This window comes from Scyliorhinus torazame, chromosome 1 (assembly GCF_047496885.1).
Source record: "Scyliorhinus torazame isolate Kashiwa2021f chromosome 1, sScyTor2.1, whole genome shotgun sequence".
Classification (NCBI taxonomy): Eukaryota; Metazoa; Chordata; class Chondrichthyes; order Carcharhiniformes; family Scyliorhinidae; genus Scyliorhinus; species Scyliorhinus torazame.
This window is the reverse complement of record NC_092707.1, coordinates 57,382,595-57,401,927: the sequence shown is the minus strand read 5'-3', so window position 1 is coordinate 57,401,927 and position 19,333 is coordinate 57,382,595. Positions and strand designations below refer to the sequence as shown.

General features: G+C 46.2%; 1 protein-coding gene across 2 annotated transcripts in view; it reads right to left on the bottom strand.

The window, feature by feature from the left end:
- tmem120b (transmembrane protein 120B) overlaps window positions 1-19,333 on the bottom strand; it is a 130,952-nt gene that overhangs the window by 99,101 nt on the left and 12,518 nt on the right. For both annotated transcript variants that reach the window (XM_072495186.1, XM_072495195.1), the window contains exon 2: window positions 12,764-13,028. In XM_072495186.1, coding sequence (XP_072351287.1) covers window positions 12,764-12,850 — 87 coding nt within the window. In that variant the 5' untranslated portion in view covers window positions 12,851-13,028. The remainder of the gene's footprint in view (window positions 1-12,763; window positions 13,029-19,333) is intronic.

Here is a 19,333-nt window from a genome sequence, read left to right as displayed (position 1 = left end):
GTAAAGTGGATGGAAGAAAAGCTCCATGATTATCAAGATTTATTAAGGGAGGGGTGCAAGGAGAACAAAAGTAGTTTTAAGGGATTTATATCTGTATTGGTAAACATTAGAAATAAAGTGTAGTATTAGGGGGGTTTAATTTAATGCTACTGTGCCTAGAATCTCAGAATTCCTACAGCAAGAGGCCATTCAGCCCATAGGGTCTGCACCGATCCTATGAAAGAGTACCCTAGGCCCATTCCCCCGCCATATTCCCATAACCCCGAAACCCCATCTAACCTGCACATATTTCAACACTAAGCAGCAATCTAGCATGGCCAATCCACTTAACCTGCACATCTTTGGACTGTGGGAGGAAACCGGAGCGACTGGAGGAAAGCATGTAGACACGGGGAGATCGTGCAAACTCCACAATCACCTAGGAGGAACTTATAGTTGGATTCATGCTGGAACAAAATATTTGCGTGAGTGAAGTTTGGTTAAGTTCCAACTGTGATTCTACTGTATTTGGAGAGAGCTACCGTGTAAAGAATAAATAAAGGCGCTGCCTAGCAACAGGGAACCACGTCCCAGAGAGATAATGTTTTCTTTTGTTCTTAGATTTAAACTGAAAGCCACAGCAATTGAAGACAGGCAGTGAGCGAGATGACAGCTCTCATAGCTTTGCTTGAAACAGGAAAAGTTCACAATGGTGTACTAAGCAAGAAAGCAAGCTGCAGAAGGACTAAATGACAGTTGGTTCAGAATCCTGGAAATAGAATAGGGCATTGTTCATGGGCAGCACAAAGGTGAGAAAGAATTGGCTGGTGAGAGAGAAGCTAAGTTTCTAAAGTAATTCTGAAGGTTTCTGAACTAACCCCAAAGTTTGGAATGTCTTACCACCATCTGCGAAATAAACTTTAAAACTAATTAGGAAGACTGGCTGGGTATCAGAGTTTGTGCTAACAGTGGAAGTCAGTCAAGTCAAAGAAATCCTGATGTGAAACCTTGAGTGGATTCACTGGTTGAAGTGGAGCGGAAACGTGGTTCAAAACAGTACTTTAGAAAACATGGAGTGGAGTCCACAATGCAAACCGCTAAGTTAAAGTATTACTATGACAAGGGGGGTTTAAAGAATGTTTTGGGAGTGGAGTGTGGAAACTCTTGTATGACAATCTTCTGGGGGATTCGGAGGAGAAAATCACAGATACTAACTTGCGTACAACGAAGAGTATGTATTTGACCACAGTCATCGTGTATGCATCAAAACAACTTTGGGTGTTAATGGGACCATTGTAACTTCAAATGTACTTTGTCATCTGTGTTAATCTCATAACCTGTGTATAATAGTTAACCTAAATTTAATAATTAATTTAATAATCTTTATTAGTATCACAAGTAGGATTACATTAACACTGCAATAAAGTTACTGTGGAAAATACCCTAGTTGCCACACTACGGCGTCTGGGTACACCGAGGCGGAATTCAGAATGTCTTGCAGGACTTATGGAAGTAAGCCGGAGCACGCGGAGGAAACCTACGCAGACACGGCGAGAACGTGCAGACTCCGCACAGACAGTGACCCCAAACCAGGAATCGAACCCAGGTCTCTGGCGCTGTGAAGCAACAGTGCTAACCACTGTGCTACCATGCTGCACAGGGGGAGGAGTAAAGGAGTATTGTATAATAATCCATTTTTTCATGTTTAATAAATGTCTTTTCTTGTTGCTATAACTAATTAGCGGTCCTGTGACTCTGTTCCTCCGTGTTTGATAGAAAAGGTTATGGTTCATTTGAGTCAAGGTTCCATTCTGGGATCTTCCTGTCCTGTTATATCAACTGGGATCGTAACAATTTGGATACAAACTTCTGACCTAATCTTTCAGCGGTAAATTCTATTCTTCTTTACTTGCCTTTGTCTTAAATGACTCTGTCTCCAAAACAGATGGGAATTAAACTGAAGCAAATCCGACGCATCCATTTTTTTTTTACTTGTGTTTGAATACATTAAGGTATCTGCCAAAAAATTCTAAATAATAATAACTTGCGTCCAATACCCATTCAAAGATTGGTGAGCTGCAATTATTCTAACATGCTTTTTTGTTGGGAACGTGCGAGTTCACGTTTGGAGGGTAAAAAGCCAACTGACTCCTCTTTCAATTTGGCATCAAACTGGCAAGGCCAATAATAAGTCACATGCACAAAGACCCAGTAATTATTAAAACACCTGGTGTATTGCAATTTGAACTGCAGCTAATTTGATTTAGCAGTTACCAGGATAGAACACAGCTGCCTTTAAAACTATCACATTTGCTCTTCTCTACCTCCTGCTCCACGTCAAAAAATTCATTAAATTTCCAACATGAAAAGTAGATTCCAAACATCCAACCCCCATGTCATTGAGAGCTGCTATGCCAAGATTTGTTCATTCTCTCTCTCATGTTACACACATTTAGAGAACTTGGACCAGGTTGTGAAGCAACAGTGCTAACCACTGTGCTATCGTGCCGCCCACCAAATATTTATGCTGAGTGATCCTTGCAAAGCATTCAAATATCACATGTTTATGAAATATTTTAAATATTACTGCAACAAAATACATTTCCTGAAACAGAGGACAAATTTCAGGTTTAGAGACTGTGGTGATATACATCACTGTAAATACACAAGGGGTTAATGTAAATATACTTAGACTGAGTAAACACTAGAGGGAGCACCAGAGACATCATGACATGCAGACATACAGCTAATGAACACACAGAATAGGACACAACCAATGGGCAGTCAAGACACCCATAGGTGACACTACCACAAGGGGGCAGCCCATATAAAAAGGACAGGGCACACATGCTCTTTCTTTTTTCACAGGCGACACTCAGAGAAGGACGGGGCAGACCAGAAGCATCACACCCACCGCATGGCTTAGAGCAGACTGGTTAGTTAGACTGAGTTACTATAGCAAGATTAGCCGGAGAGTTGAACTCAAGTAGGAGAATTGTTAACAGTTCAATAAATGTGTTAAACCTATCTCCAAGTCTGAACCTTCCTTTGTCAGAGCATACATCAAGGAAGCAGCTCATGCTACATGGAAAAGCATAACACAACAGAGACGACATGTTTTGGACCATCAAATGTAGAAAGAGGGCAACATCATTCAGAGATTGTTTATGATCAGGTGAGGACAGATGCCAGGTCTTGTACTTTCATTCTCACTGGCCAGTTATTTTTTAAATATTTTTTATTCGATTTTTAACATTTTAAGCATACAACCCAACAAAGTGAAAGAACAAACCCACCCCACCCCCCGACTCAAGACCCTCCCTCCCCGACTCAAGACCCACTCCTCCCCCCTCCCCCCCCCCCCCCCCCAGGTCCCTAGCAGCTGATGGTAAACAACTCTTTAAAATGTTGTACAAACAAACCCCTTCTATTATTCACACCCGTCAAAATAAACTTAACCTCTCCAAATACAGGGAACTCCATCAATCCCCCAGTCATACCGAGGCACAGGGTGGAGAAGCTGACTTCCACCCCGACAGGACACATCTGCAAGCAATCAGTGAGACGAAGGCTAAATCATCTGCCCCTGCTCCGATCTGCAGCTCCGGTAAGTCTGGCACCCCAAATTTGACCCCTATGGACTGGGCTCCAAATCCACGTGCAAGATCGCTGAGATGGTGCTGAAAACCCGACCACCGAAATCTCTCCAAGTTTGGGCATGACCAGAACACTTGTACATGATTGGCCGGACCCCTCACAAATGTCCTCCACCCCCTCAATGAACCAGCGATTGCTGGACGGACTGACCTTCCCAAGAGTGGGTAGGGGGGTGATAGACGGACTGGGGGCCCTGGTCAGGATCGAAGAGATATTGGAGGGCCTGAAGGTCATGCATTGGGTAAAGCCCGGGGCCGGATGGGTATCCAGTGGAGTTTTATAAAAAGTTAGTGGGGCCGGTGCTGGTCAGGGTTTTTAACGAGGCAAGAGACAGAAGGGTTCTACCCCCGACGATGTCGCAGGCCACTATTTTGCTTATTCTGAAACAAGATAAAGACCCGGAGGCTTGTAGGTCTTACAGGCCGATCTCTTTGATCAATGTAGATGCTAAATTACTGGCCAAGATCTTGGCTACTAGAATTGAGGACTGTGTACCGGATGTAATTGCGGCAGACCAAACCGGGTTCGTAAAGGGTAGACAACTGGTGGCCAATCGAAGAAGGCTGCTTAATGTGATTATGATGCCCCCGGAGAGCAGGGAGGCAGAGATAGTGGTAGCTATGGATGCAGAAAAGGCTTTTGACCGAGTCGAGTGGGACTATCTGTGGAAGGTGCGGGGACGGTTTGGGTTCGGGGAGGGGTTCATTTACTGGGTTAGGCTGTTATATCAGGCCCCAGAGGCTAGTGTAAGGACGAACAGGACGACATCAGATTACTTCAGACTGCACCGCGGGACAAGACAGGGTTGCCCTCTCTCCCCACTGCTGTTCGCGCTGGCCACAGAGCCCCTGGCAATTGCTCAGAGGGCTTCAAGAGACTGGAAAGGGCTGGTCCGGGGGTCAGTAGGGCAGCACGGTAGCATTGTGGATAGCACAATTGCTTCACAGCTCCAGGGTCCCAGGTTCGATTCCGGCTTTGGTCACTGTCTGTGCGGAGTCTGCACATCGTCCCGTGTGTGCGTGGGTTTCCTCCGGGTGCTCTGGTTTCCTCCCACAGTCCAAAGATGTGCAGGTTAGGGGGATTGGCCATGATAAATTGCCCTTAGTGTCCAAAATTGCCCTTAGTGTTGGGTGGGGTTACTGGGTTATGGGGATAGGGTGGAGGTGTTGACCTTGGGTAGGGTGCTCTTTCCAAGAGCCGGTGCAGACTCGATGGGCCGAATGGCCTCCTTCTACACTGTAAATTCTATGATAGAAAGTCTCGTTATACGCGGATGACCTGCTGTTATACGTATCGGACCCAATGGCGGGGATGGACGGTATCATGGAAACCCTGAGGGAATTTGGCCGGTTTTCAGTTTATAAACTGAACGTGGCTAAGAGCGAGTTGTTCGTAATTCAGGGGAGGGGGCAGGAGATTAGGCTGAAGGGGTTGCAGTTCAGGTTGGTAGGAGAAAGCTCCAGATACTTGGGGATACAGGTGGCACGGGACTGGGCAAGTTGCACAAGCTCAACCTGTCCCGACTGGTGGAACGACTGAGGGAGGAGGTTTAGAGTTGGGATGCACTCCCGCTGTCACTAGCGGGGAGGGTGCAGACTGTTAAGATGACGATTCTCCCGAGATTCTTGTTCATATTTCAGTGTCTCCCCGTTTTGACCCCGAGGTCCTTCTTTAAGAGGCTGAATAAAATTATCCTGGGATTTGTCTGGGCGGGGAAGTCTCCACGGGTGAGGAAAGTGATGCTTGAAAGGGACAGAGGGGAAGGGGGGCTGGCGTTGCCGAACTTCAGCAACTACTACTGGGCGGCCAACATAGCGATGATAAGGAAATGGATGGTGGGTACCGAGTCGGTTTGACAGCGGATGGAGGCTGCTTCGTGTCGGGGCACCAGTTTGGCAGCCCTCGTTACGGCGCCTATGCCACCCCTGTGGTACTCCACCAGCCCTATAGTGGTAGCGGCTCTTCGGATCTGGGGCCAGTGGAGGAGGCATATAGAGGAAGTGAGAGCATCGGTGTGGACCCCAATATGCGGCAATCACCGATTTGTCCCGGGGAACATGGACGGTGGGTATCGACTGTGGCAGAGGGCGGGGATTGCGAGGGTGGGTGATCTGTTCTTGGAAGGGAGCTTCCCGAGCACGAGGGCGTTGGAGGAGAGGTTTGGGCTGGCGGGAGGGAATGACTTTAGATACTTGCAGGTGCAGGATTTTGTGCGCAGGCTGATGCAGTCCTTCCCACGCCTCCCGCCAAAGGGGAGGCAGGACAGGGTAGTATCGAGGGGAGAGGTAGGTGAGGGTAGAGTCTCAGATATTTACAAAGAACTAATGGGAGCAGAGGATGCACAGACTGAGGACCTGAAGCTGATGCGCCGGCTAATCACGTGCACATGTTCTGGTCGTGCCCTAAACTCAGGGGGTACTGACAGGGATTCGCGGACATCACGTCCCGGGTTTTGAAAACTGGGATGGTAATGAGTCCTGAGGTGGCAATCTTTGGGGTGTCGGAGGACCCGGGAGTCCAGGAGGAGAAGGAGGCCGATGTCTTGGCCTTTGCTTCCCTGGTAGCCCGGCGCCGAATGCTGTTGGCATGGAGGGACTAAAGGCCCCCGAAGGCGGAAGCATGGCTATCGGACATGGTGAGCTTTCTAGGTCGAGAGAAAGTTAAGTTCGCCTTGAGAGGTTCACTATCGGGGTTCGCCTGGAGGTGGCAGCCATTCATTGACTTCTTCGCGGAGAATTAATCGTCAGCAGGGGGGGGGATACAATGTCATTGTGTTATATGCCAAAAATACCTCAATAAAATTGTTTATTAAAAAAAACCAACCGACTCATCCTCGACTTTGTCAGGTGTGCTCTATGCAGCACCTTTAGCTGTATCAACCCTAGCCACAAGCAAGAGGTTGAGGAGTTCACCCTCTGCAGCACCTCGCACAACCCCACCCAGCACTATCCCCAACTCGGACTTGAACGGACCCCCTCCTACGACACCCTATCCTCCTCCAGCAACCTCCCATAAAATCAGCGAGATGACCCCTCCTCCCTCCTGCCCAATCACTGTCAACACCCCTTCACCTAACAAGTACGTCTTTTGGAACTTGTGGGAGGAAACCGGAGCGCCGGAGGAAACCTACACAGATACGGGGAGAACGTGCAAACTCCACACAGAGAGTGACCCAAGCTGGAAATCGAAGCCGGGTCCCTGGTGCTATGAAGCAACAGTGCTAACCACTGTGAACCCCACACCTTCTTGCCGTCCGCCGCCCAATAATAAACCAGGTTTGGAAGGGCCAGACCCTAGACTGCCGCCCTCTCTGAAGCGCAGTCTTCCTAATCCTTGCTACCGTACCTATAATAATAGTAATCTTTATTAGTGTCGCAAGTAGACTTGCATTACACCACAAAGAAGTTACTGTGAAAATCCCCTCGTCGCCACACTCCGGCGCCTGTTCGGGTACACTGACGGAGAATTCAGAGTGTCCAATTCACCTAACAAGCACGACTTTCGAGACTCGTGGGAGGAAACTGGAGCACCCAGAGGAAACCCAGGCAGACACGAGGAGAACGTGCAGACTCTACATAGACAGTGATCCAAGCCAGGAATCGAACCAGAGTCCCTGGAATTGTGAAGGAACAGTCCTAACCACTGTGCTACCGTGCCACCACCTGCCCAAACAAACAATGAAATCAACTGTTCCATCCCCATAAAAGACGTCAAGACATGTAGCCACTGAAATAAGAAAAACCGTGGCAAAATATTCATCTTTACTGCCTGCACCCGGCCTGCCAACGATAGAGAAAGGCTGTCCCACCTCAGTTAACCCACCAGGCTTTTGAAATTCAATTTACGAAACTGGCCTGGTCTCGAGCCACCTGCACTCCCAGGTACCCAAATGGGTAGTCACCACCCGGAACAGCAATCCCCCAAACGGGCTCCTGCCCCCAGAGAAGACACCAGAAAACACTTTTTCCAGATTCAGCTTAGAACCTGAAAAAGCCCCAAATCTCCTGAGAAGCTTCAGAAGGCATTCGACAAGGTGCCACACAAAAGGCTACTGCATAAGGTAAAGGTGCATGGCGTTACAGGTAATGTATTAGCATGGATATAGGATTGGTTAACTGACAGATAAGAAAGAATGGGGATAAATGGGTGTTTTTAGGTTTGTGATCAGTGGCTACTGGTGTGCCTCAGGGGATCAGTGTTGAGGCAATTGTTCACAATTTACATAAATGATCTGGAGTGTAATGTGTCAAAATTCGCAGATGACACTAAGATGAGTGGCACTAAGTTTGCAGAGGATACTGAAAGTCTGCAGAGGGATATAGATTGTTTAAAGGGGAGTGGGCAAAGGTCTTGCAAATAGAGTTCAATGTTGATAAATCAGAGGTTATCCATTTTGGTAAGAATAATAGCAAAGAGCTAGCAAAATGGATTATTATTTAAATAGTTGCAGCATGCTGCTGTGCAGAGGGACCTGGGTGTCCTTGTGCATGAATTGCATAAAGGTGGTTTGCAGGTGCAGCAAGTGATTAAGGCAAATGGAATTTTGTCCTTCATTGCGAGAGGGATGGAATTTAAAAGCAGGGAAGTTATGTTGCAGCTGTGTAGGGTGCTGGTGAGGGCACACCTGGAGTATTGTGTACAGTTTTGGTCTCCTTTCTTGAGAAAGGATGTACTGGCATGGAGGGTGTGCAGAGGACATTCACTAGGTTGATTCCAGAGTTGAGAGTATTAGTTTATGAGGAGAGACAAAGTAGACTGGGACTATACTTATTGGAATTTGGCAGCATGAGCAATCAAAATCAAACAGGCTGCTTTGTCCTGGATGGCGTTGAGCTTCTTCAGTGCTGTTGGAGCTGCACTCATCTAGGCAAGTGGAGAGTATTCCATTTCACTCCTGACTTGTGGGCAGGCATCTGCGCACATACCCTCTTCTGACCTTTATGATGGAAGGGAAGTCATTGAGGAAGATGGTTATGCCTAAGACACTACCCTGAGGAACTCCTGCAGTGATGTTCTGGAGCTGTATTGATTGACCTCCAACCACCTCATACCTGGCACAAACGAAGATGGCTGACTCCAACTAGCGAAGAGATTTCCCTCTGATTCCTCTTGACTCCTGTTTTGCTGGGGCTCCTTGATACTATACTCGATCAAAGGCTGCCTTGATGTCAAGGGATCCACTTTCACCTCACAACCAATCAACAGACAAGCTTATTATTATAGCTTTTCACAAGGGGGTTTCTTTTTTTCAGCCCATCGAGTCTGCACCGACCCTCTGAATGAGTATCCTACCTACGCCCCATCCCCACTTAACCTAACCTGCACATCTTTGCACACTCCAGGGCAATTTAGCATGGCGAATCCATCTAACCTGCACATCTTTGGAGTGTGGGAGGAAACCGGAGCACCTGGAGGAAATCCACACAGACACAGGGAGAAAGTGTAAACTCCACAGTCATCCAAGGCTGGAATTGAACCAGAGTCCCTGGCACTTTGAAGCAGCAGTGCTAACCACTGTGTCGTTGCCCCCTCGGTGTTTTTGGTCATGTGTTTCCTATTGGCACACTATTGAGGGTAATCCATGTTAATGAATGAGTTTTGATCTCCCATTGTCAAAGCAATTAAGATGGCAAAGAAACAAATAGGGATCCTTCACACCCTCCTTGCATAATGAGTTGCATTAATACATTGCTGGCCCTGGTAGTTTCTGTAGGCAGAAAGTGTGGAGGCCCATTGTCCTTACGTTTAGTAGAAAGTTTAGACATTGACGGGTGTGAAGACCATCAGAGGAACTGCCTGTATCTAGGTCTCCTGGAAAATACACTTTCAGAATGTTATGGACTTGGCCAACTCCTGGAAGTGTCTTTGCTTGACAAAAGAAGTTGTTCAATATATTGTAGCCATCTGAGATGGCCACTTGCAAAGGAAAGTGTGGCCACTTGCAAAGAATCCAGACGAACTAAGAGCTTAAGTGTATATTGACCACTAGATAATCAGACACTATCGAAACCCCCAGCCGATTTGTATTCTAATGGCCCATTTCCCCAGAACAAAAGACTTGTACTCAGGTATCGGATACAAATCCAGACTCATCGGCGCCACTCCCTTCACCCAGGAAGCCCAAACAGCCAAGGTCAATGACCGCTCAGGACACGGTCAGCCATCAAGGCACCCGTCCCTTTTATTGGCTAAAATCAAAGGCAGTAATCGAAGCCTGCCAAATTATTGGGTCCAAAGCTAAGGACCACCCAAAAGAGCACAAAACCCCCGAAGGATAAAAAGAGACACTGCCATGTGTTCAGTCTCTTTTGGCCTCGGCGCACCGGCACTCTCTTGGCCCGGCCTACGCCTGATACCAATTGCAGCACCACGACCAGAAGCAAGTTCAAGACCAACGATCGCTAGCAGACGGATGAGCCCAGCAGAAACAAAGTCACTTCTCCAGACCCAGCCACGCAAGATCCGAACAAAGACCTTGTTCCTCTGCATAAGGCCGGGTGCCTGAAGTTAAGTACTGGTTGTTGTAGTGTTAGGTGTAATTTAGCGTGTAGTGTTTTATGTTGCATGTCGAAGTAATTCTTGTGTGTAAATAAACTATCATTGAACTTGAACTAACTAACTGGTTGTTTGGTCCTTGATCGATATCCGGTAAAACCTTGTGGTGGTATAATTTGATACCTGGCGACTCTGAAAAGCAATCTCATTAATAACTATCAGTATCCAGTTAAAAAGTGCAACATTATTGGCGTCTCCGGTGCGAATTGGCAACATTATTGGTGCCGATTGGCAACAATATAACTGACCAGCTGATGAAATTAAAGATTACTATCCCACGTGCACACATCAGATTGCCAAAGCAAGTTCTGCCATCACAGATTATAAGTAAGGTCTCTTACTGTAAAATTATAGTGCCAATGGACTTTGGATTATGTGCTCAAAAAATATCTCAATTGATAAAACCACGAACTATTGAACTGGGATCAGATCAAATCTGGTCACGTAAGTTTCTAAATGTTTTGCCCATTTTCACACGAGCAGAATCTGAAATGTGTACGAATAAAAATCTGGAACCAGTTTCAATCACTATGCTCTTTTCAAATTGGGCCCATAGCACATTTACATTAGTTTTAGTTCAGTTCACTGAATCAGCAATTTTTATAGAACATTCTCAGAAATTAACGATGATGAAATTTATTGACCATAACTTGATTATTTATTAAACAAAATGAAACATAACTTTCTGTTCATGTACAGAATGTGAAAATTAATTATGTGCAAACAAATGGAACTGTTTCAACTGAATATGCAATTCATTTTACTTTCTAAATATTTTCTCTCAAGGGATGAAATGAAAAAATGAATGAATGAAATGACTGTTGCTGTAGCATTGTTCCACATCTGAATGGTCCTATTTTATGTTGGAGCCCAGAAAATGAGTCTAACAGGGCAATTGATCACAGTGGGTAGCAAAGCAAATTATTGCCCCACTTGGAAGTGCAAAATACATGTGTTTCCTTTGGATCAAACGTGTAATAATCAGAAGTGGGAAGGGTGGCATGTGGCGCAGTGGTTAGCACTGGGACTGAGGACCCGGGCTCGAATCCGGCCCTGGGTCACTGTCCGTGTGGAGTTTGCACATTCTCCCCATGTGTGCGTGGGTTTCACCCCCACAAGCCAAAGATATGCAGGTTAGGTGGATTGGCCACGTTAAATTGCCCCTTAATTGGGAAAAAATAAATAACTGGGTACTTTAAATGTATTTTTAAAAATAATCAGAAGTGGGAATATTGCCCAATTCTTCTCTTGAAAAAGCAACTGTCTCAAGGTGGCATGGTGGCGGTGGTTAGCATTGCTGCCTATGGCACTGAGGACCCGGGTTCGATACCAGCCCCAGGTCACTGTGTGGAGTTTGCTCATTCTCTCAGTGTCTGCGTGGGTCTCACCCCCACAACCTAAAAGATGTGCAGAGTATATGAATTGACCACACTAAATTGCCACTTAATTGGAAAAAAAACAATTGGATACTCTAAATCTATTTAAAAAAGAAAAAGCAACCGTCTCACTCCAACCACTGCCCGGCCCTAGAGTAGTTAACTTGCCACAGGCAGGACGTTCTGCTTTATATGGCTAAAATATATATCTTTATTGCATTTATCCATTAAGTTTAGTCTTTGTGCATTCATGCATTTTACAAAACAGCATCTCACAAGGTTATATGTTTTACTGTAGAGCATTGCAATTTTATTGTTAAGGCACCTCAAAAAAACAAACTCTTATTTAACAGGTTTCTAACTACCTTTTTGGAGATATATCACATTAGTCAGGGTAATCTTTGGGTCGTTTTCAAAACTCAGGTCAATTTTAAGCCCTAATTAATAAATAAGCAAATTCTGCACCACGCCTCAAAGGAATATTACCACAAAACTGCCTGAACATTTAACCCCTGAACATTTAACCCTTTTGCGACTATTAAATGAATTCGGATTTTAAATTACCCTTATTGCTTGAAACTGCACCCAAACGGGAAGATTAATATTCCCTCAACATCGACTTTAAACCGATTATAAATATTCTAATCAAAACCTAGACTTCTTAAAGTATTATTAGCGCCATAACCTGACATAATTAAATGGCCATAGATTCAAATGCCTATTTTTAATACTTCAACTGAAGCGTTTAAATGCATTCTTAATATGCGCGTGTATATAGTGACACGGCATAGCAATTATTTGCTGGTAATCAAACAAATTTGCGGTATAGTAATCTCGGTAAAATCAATTACAACAGGAGATATTAAACACACGGTGCATCTACTAATTAGTGCAAGCACAAATTTATATCAACATGGTACAAAGGCGACATTAAAAAAACTAAAGACCGTTATACGCTCGTCAAAGGCCTTCTTGTCTTGACCTCACTGAAAACTGGTACCTTAAATCTTGGGCCTTATTCCAAGACTGAGACAAAGGGACCCCCAAACCCCCGTGTGACACAAACACTCAAGAGATGCCTCACAGAACAACTAAAACCCCAATTCAAAAGCACCGATGGTGCTAGATGGGCCAGCAAAATCAGTCGCCTCGCCCTCCCGGTCTCAACCCCGCCGGCTCAGGCACTGCCAATTTACCTGCAGCTGTTTGAATTCTTTATCCAACTCGTGCCATTCAGCCTGGCACCGCAGCAGTGACATTGTCCACTCGGCTCCGCAATACATGCACTGCACCGGGACTGCTGGGAGAGCGCCGTGACGTCAGCCGAACCCGCTGCAGCAGCTGCTGGCGACCTCTCCTGCATACTGTCCCCTTACTTCCTGCCAAACAAGGCAGGCTACGGCAAAGACACCTTGCAGCGTTATCAGGCTGCAGGAATGGCTGGAGTGCAGATATTTGCTCCTGGTGAGGGGAAAAAAATCGCACACATTGAAGAAGGTTGTTATTTTGAATATCAAACCTTTGACATTTATAAATTGACCACTTTTAAAACCTTTTAAAATCCAGTGGCGCGAATCAAATAAAAATTGCTCAGCACCAGGCCATGGGATATCTCGAGGCAGTTGGGTAATGGGCTGCACGATAGCACAGTGGTTACCATTGTTGCTTCACAGCACCAGGATCCCAGGTTTGATTCCTGCTTGGCTCACTGTCTGTGCGGAGTCTGCACATTCTCCCCGTGTCTGCGAGGGTTTCCTCCGGGTGCTCCGGTTTCCTCTCACAAGTCCCGAAAGACGTGCTTAAGTGAATTGGACATTCTGAATTTTCCATCTGTGTACCGGAAGAGGCGCCATAGTGTGGCGACTAGGGAATTTTCGCAGTAACTTCATTGCAGTATTAATGTGAGCCTACTTAGAACATAGAACAGTACAGCACAGTAACATGCCCTTCAGCCCACGATGTTGTGCCGACCATGTGGCACTAATAAAAATTATTATTATTAAATAAATCCAGTTGTCTGGGTCCATGTTACAAATAAATAAATGACAAATCCAGGAACAGGGAGGAAGGAGGCCCTGCTGATGGAGTATCAGGATTTATGAACTAACTTAAAGAGCAGGATCTCAATAATAATAATCCCTGAATTGTTGCTCGTGCCATGAGCAAAGTATCAAAGAAACAGAAAAAATTGCAAGTTAGCACAGGATTAGGTAGGACATATGGATGATTCATTTAGCTCAATACTGGTATTTATGGCCCACTGGAATCTTTTCCATCTTTCTTCATATAAGTCTATACTCATAACCCTCTAATCCTTTCTCCATCATGATTTGTCTACCTTCCCCTTAGATGCATCTCTACTATCCGATTAGACCACTCCCTGTGGTGGCGAGCTCCACATTCCCACTACTCTTTTGGCAAAGTACTTTCTTCCAAATTCCCCGCTGGATTTCTTGGTGACTATCTTATATTCAAAACCCTTTGGTAATGCTCCTTCCATGCAAATAGAAACATTCTTTCTGGACATTATTTTTAAAAAATAAATTTAGAGTACCCAATTCATTTTTCCAATCAAGGGGCAATTTAGCGTGGCCAATCCACCTACCTCGCACATCTTTGGGTTGTGGGGGCGAAACCCACGCAAACACGGGGAGAATGTGCAAACTCCACACGGAGTGACCCAGAGCCGGGATCGAACCTGGGACCTCGGCGCCGTGAGGCTGCAGTGCTAACCCACTGCGCCACCGTGCTGCGCTCTTTCTGTACATTATTAAAGGATTAGCAGTCTTTAATGTAAGGCTATGAATATAAATATTTGTATTTTATAAGGGGTACTTGACGGTATTTATTTATTTTTAATTTAAAATACTAAATTCATTTTGTTTTTAATTAAGGGGCAATTTAGCATGGCCAATCCACCTACCCTGCACATCATTGCGTTGTGGGGGTGAGACCCATGCAGATGGGCCCATGTATGGGCAGCACGGTAGCACAGTGGTTAGCACAGTTGCTTCACAGCTCCAGGGTCCCAGGTTCGATTCCCGGCTTGGGTCACTGTCTGTGCGGAGTCTGCACGTTCTCCCCGTGTCTGCGTGGGTTTCCTCCAGGTGCTCCGGTTTCCTCCCACTGTCCAAAGATGTGCAGGTTAGGTGGATTGGCCATAATAAATTGCCCTTAGTGTCGAAAAAGGTTGGGGGTGGTTACTGGGTTACAGGAATGGGGTGGGGGCGTGGGCTTGGGTGGGGTGCTCTTTCCAAGGGCCGGTGCAGACTCGATGGGCCAAATGGCCTCCTGCTGCACTGTAAATGCAGGGGCTGGTTTAGCCACTCGGCTAAATCGCTGGCTTTTAAAGCAGACCAAGGCAGGCCAGCAGCGGGGGTTCAATTCCTGTACCAGCCTCCCCGAACATAGAACATTACAGCGCAGTACAGGCCCTTCGGCCCTCGATGTTGCACCGACCTGTGAAACCACTCTAAAGCCCATCTACAGTATTCCCTTATCGTCCATATGTCTATCCAATGACCATTTGAATGCCCTTAGTGTTGGCAAGTCCACTACTGTTGCAGGCAGGGCATTCCACGCCCTTACTACTCTCTGAGTAAAGAACCTACCTCTGACATCTGTCCTATATCTATCTCCCCTCAATTTAAAGCTATGTCCCCTCGTGCTAGACATCACCATTCGAGGAAAAAGGCTCTCACTGTCCACCCTATCCAATCCTCTGATCATCTTGTATGCCTCAATTAAGTCACCTCTTAACCTTCTTCTCTCTAACGAAAACAGCCTCAAGTCCCTCAGCCTATCCTCATAAGATCTTCCCTCCATACCAGGCAACATTCTGGTAAATCTCCTCTGCACCCTTTCCAATGCTTCCACATCCTTCCTATAATGTGGCGACCAGAATTGCACGCAATACTCCAAATGCGGCCGCCCCAGAGTTTTGACCAGCTGCAACATGACCTCATGGCTCCGAAACTCAATCCCTCTACCAATAAAAGCTAACACACCGTACGTCTTCTTAACAACCCTCTCAACCTGGGTGGCAACTTTCAGGGATCTATGTACATGGACACCGAGATCTTTCTGCTCATCCACACTGCCAAGAATCTTACCATTATACCCAGTCTTCCTGTTATTCCTTCCAAAATGAATCACCTCACACTTTTCTGCATTAAACTCCATTTGCCACCTCTCAGCCCAGCGCTGCAGCTTATCTATGTCCCTCTGTAACTTGTAACATCCTTCCGCACTGTCCACAACTCCACCGACTTTAGTGTCATCTGCAAATTTACTCACCCATCCTTCTACGCCCTCCTCCAGGTCATTTATAAAAATGACAAACAGCAGTGGCCCCAAAACAGATCCTTGTGGTACACCACTAGTAACTGGACTCCAGTCTGAACATTTCTCATCAACCACCACCCTTTGTCTTCTTCCAGCTAGCCAATTTCTAATCCAAACTGCTAAATCACCCTGAATCCCATGCCTCCGTATTTTCTGCAGTCGTCTACCGTGGGGAACCTTATCAAACACTTTACTGAAATCCATATACACCACATCAACTGCTTTACCCTCATCTACCTGTTTGGTCACCTTCTCAAAGAACTCAATAAGGTTTGTGAGGCACGACCTACCCTTCACAAAACCGTGTTGACTATCTCTAATCAAATTATTCCTTTCCAGATGATTATACATCCTATCTCTTATAAACCTTGCCAAGATTTTGCCCACAACAGAAGTAAGGCTCACTGGTCTATAGTTACCGGGGTTGTCTCTACTCCCCTTCTTGAACAAGGGGACTACATTTGCTATCCTCCAGTCTTCTGGCACTATTCCTGTAGACAAAGATGACTTAAAGATCAAAGCCAAAGGCTCAGCAATCTCCTTCCTAGCTTCCCATAGAATCCTAGGATAAATCCCATCCGGCCCAGGGGACTTATCTATTTTCACACTTTCCAGAATTGCTTACACTTCCTCCTTATGAACCTCAAGCCCTTCTAGTCTATAAGCCTGAATCTCAGTATTCTCCTCGACAACATTATCTTTTTCCTGTGTGAATACTGACGAAAAATATTCATTTAGGACGTCTCCTATCTCCTCGGACTCCAAGCACAACTTCCCACTACTGTCCTTGACTGGCTCTACTCTACCCTAGTCATTCGTTTATTCCTGACTTATCTATAGAAAGCTTTCGGGTTATCCTTGATCCTACCTGCCAAAGACTTCTCATGTCCCCTCCTGGCTCTTCTTAGCTCCACCCGAAGTCTTGCCTCATCGCATCATAATTGCCTTTCCCCCAGATATAACTCTTGCCCTGTGGTATATACCTATCCCTTTCCATCACTAAAGTAAACGTAATCGAATTGTGGTCACTATCACCAAAGAGCTCACCTACCTCCAAATCTAACACCTGTCCTGGTTCATTACCCAGTAGCAAATCCAATATGGCCTCGCCTCTCGTTGGCCTATCTACATACTGTGTCAGGAAATCCTCCTGCACACATTGGACAAAAACAGACCCATCTAAAGTACTCGAACTATAGCGTTTCCAGTCAATATTTGGAAAGTCAAAGTCCCCCATAACAACTACCCTGTTGCTTTCGCTCCTAGCCAGAATCATCTTTGCAATCCTTTCCTCTACATCTGTGGAACTTTTCGGAGGTCTATAGAAAACCCATAACAGGGTGACCTCTCCTTTCCTGTTTCTAACCTCAGCCCATACTACCTCAGTAAACGAGTCATCATCAAACGTCCTTTCTGCCACCGTAATACTGTCCTTGACTAATAACGCCACCCCTCCCCCTCTTTTACCACCTTCCTTGAGCTTACTGAAATATCTAAACCCCGGCACCTGCAACAACCACTCCTGTCCCTGCTCTATCCATGTCTCCGAAATGGCCACAGCATCGAAGTCCCAGGTACCAACCCATGCCACAAGTTCACCCACCTTATTCCGGATGCTCCTGGCATTGAAGACACACTTTAAACCACCTTCCTGCCTGCCGGTACACTCTGCAACTTTGAAACCTTACTCATGACCTCACTACTCTCAATCTCCTGTATACTGGAGCTACAATTCAGGTTCCCAAGCCCCTGCTGAACTCGTTTAAACCCTCCCGAAGAGCATTAGCAAATATCCCCCCCAGGATATTGGTACCCCTCTAGTCCAGGTGTAGACGATCCCGTTTGTAGAGGGCCCACCGACCCCAGAATGAGCCCCAATTATCCAGAATCTGAAACCCTCCCTCCTGCACCATCCCTGTAGCCACGTGTTCAACTCCTCTCTCTCCCTATTCCTCGTCTCGCTATCACGTGGCACGGGTAACAACCCAGAGATAATAACTCTGTTTGTCCTAGATCTAAGTTTCCACCCTAGCTCCCCGAATTCCTGCCTTACATCCCTATCCCTTTTCCTATCTATGTCGTTGGTACCTATGTGAACCACGACTTGGGGCTGCTCCCCCTCCCCCTTAAGGATCCCGAAAACACAATCCGAGACATCACGCACCCTGGCACCTGGGAGGCAACACACCAACCGCGAGTCTCTCTCGTTCCCACAGAATCTCCTATCTATCCCCCTAACTATGGAGTTTCCAATGACTAATGCTCTACTCCTCTCCCCCCTTCCCTTCTGAGCAACAGGGACACACTCTGTGCCAGAGACCTGTACCCCATGGCTTACCCCTGGTAAGTTCCTCCCCCCAACAGTGTCCAAAGCGGTATACTTGTTACTAAGGGGAACGACCACAGGGAATCCCTGTACTGACTGCTTCCTCCCAGCCCCTCTCACCGTCACCCATCTATCTTTATTCTTCGGAGTAACTACATCCCTGAAGCTTCTATATATGACCACCTCTGCCTCCCGAATGATCCGAAGTTCATCCAGCTCCAGCTCCAGTTCCCTAACGCGGTTTCTGAGGAGCTGGAGATGGGTTCACTTCCCACAGATGAAATCAGCAGGGACACTGACGGCATCCCTCACCTCAAACATTCTGCAGGAGGAACATTGCACTACCTTCCCTGCCATCCCCTCTAGATAAAAAAAGAAAGAAAGAACTTACCTGTTATTCACTCCCCTTCTCAGCAAGCACTCACTCAGCAACCTCTGCGCCCCGCACGATAACACCTGAGGGAAAATAAAAGAAAAACTACTTACCAGTCACCAGCCAGTCCCTTACCTGCAGGCTGTGACATCACGGTTCAACTTCTTTCGACTTCTCCCTGCCCTCGAGCCTTCCTCTTGATCTTTCCAGCGGTTGGGTTTTTTTTGGTTAGAGGTGGGGGTAGGGAGGGAAACACTGAAGAAGTGTTTCGGGCTTAAGTGTCACTTGACAACAGCTCCTCCACAAACCATCTTCAAGTTAGGGTGAGCACACGGATATGTGCCGGAATGTGGCGCTGGAATGTGGCGACTCAGGGCTTTTCACAGTAACTTCATTTGAAACCTACTTGTGACAATAAGCGATTTTCATTTCATTTCATTTCAAATTCTATGAGACACGGGGAGAATATGCAAACTCCACAGGGACAGTGACCTAGGCCAGTATTAAACCTGGATCTGCTGTGCTGTGAGGCAGCAGTGCTAACCAATGCACAACCGTACCACCCTACTTGACAGTATTTTAATGTAGTTTATAATAGATATTTAGAATTTTATTTTATTTCATTTTAGTATGACTCCTGATGTTTGTCCATGATGGACATTGGGTAAATTAACATTGTGGCTATAAAAGGCCTTGTTGTAGGGTGGGGGTGTAAGCTGGCTT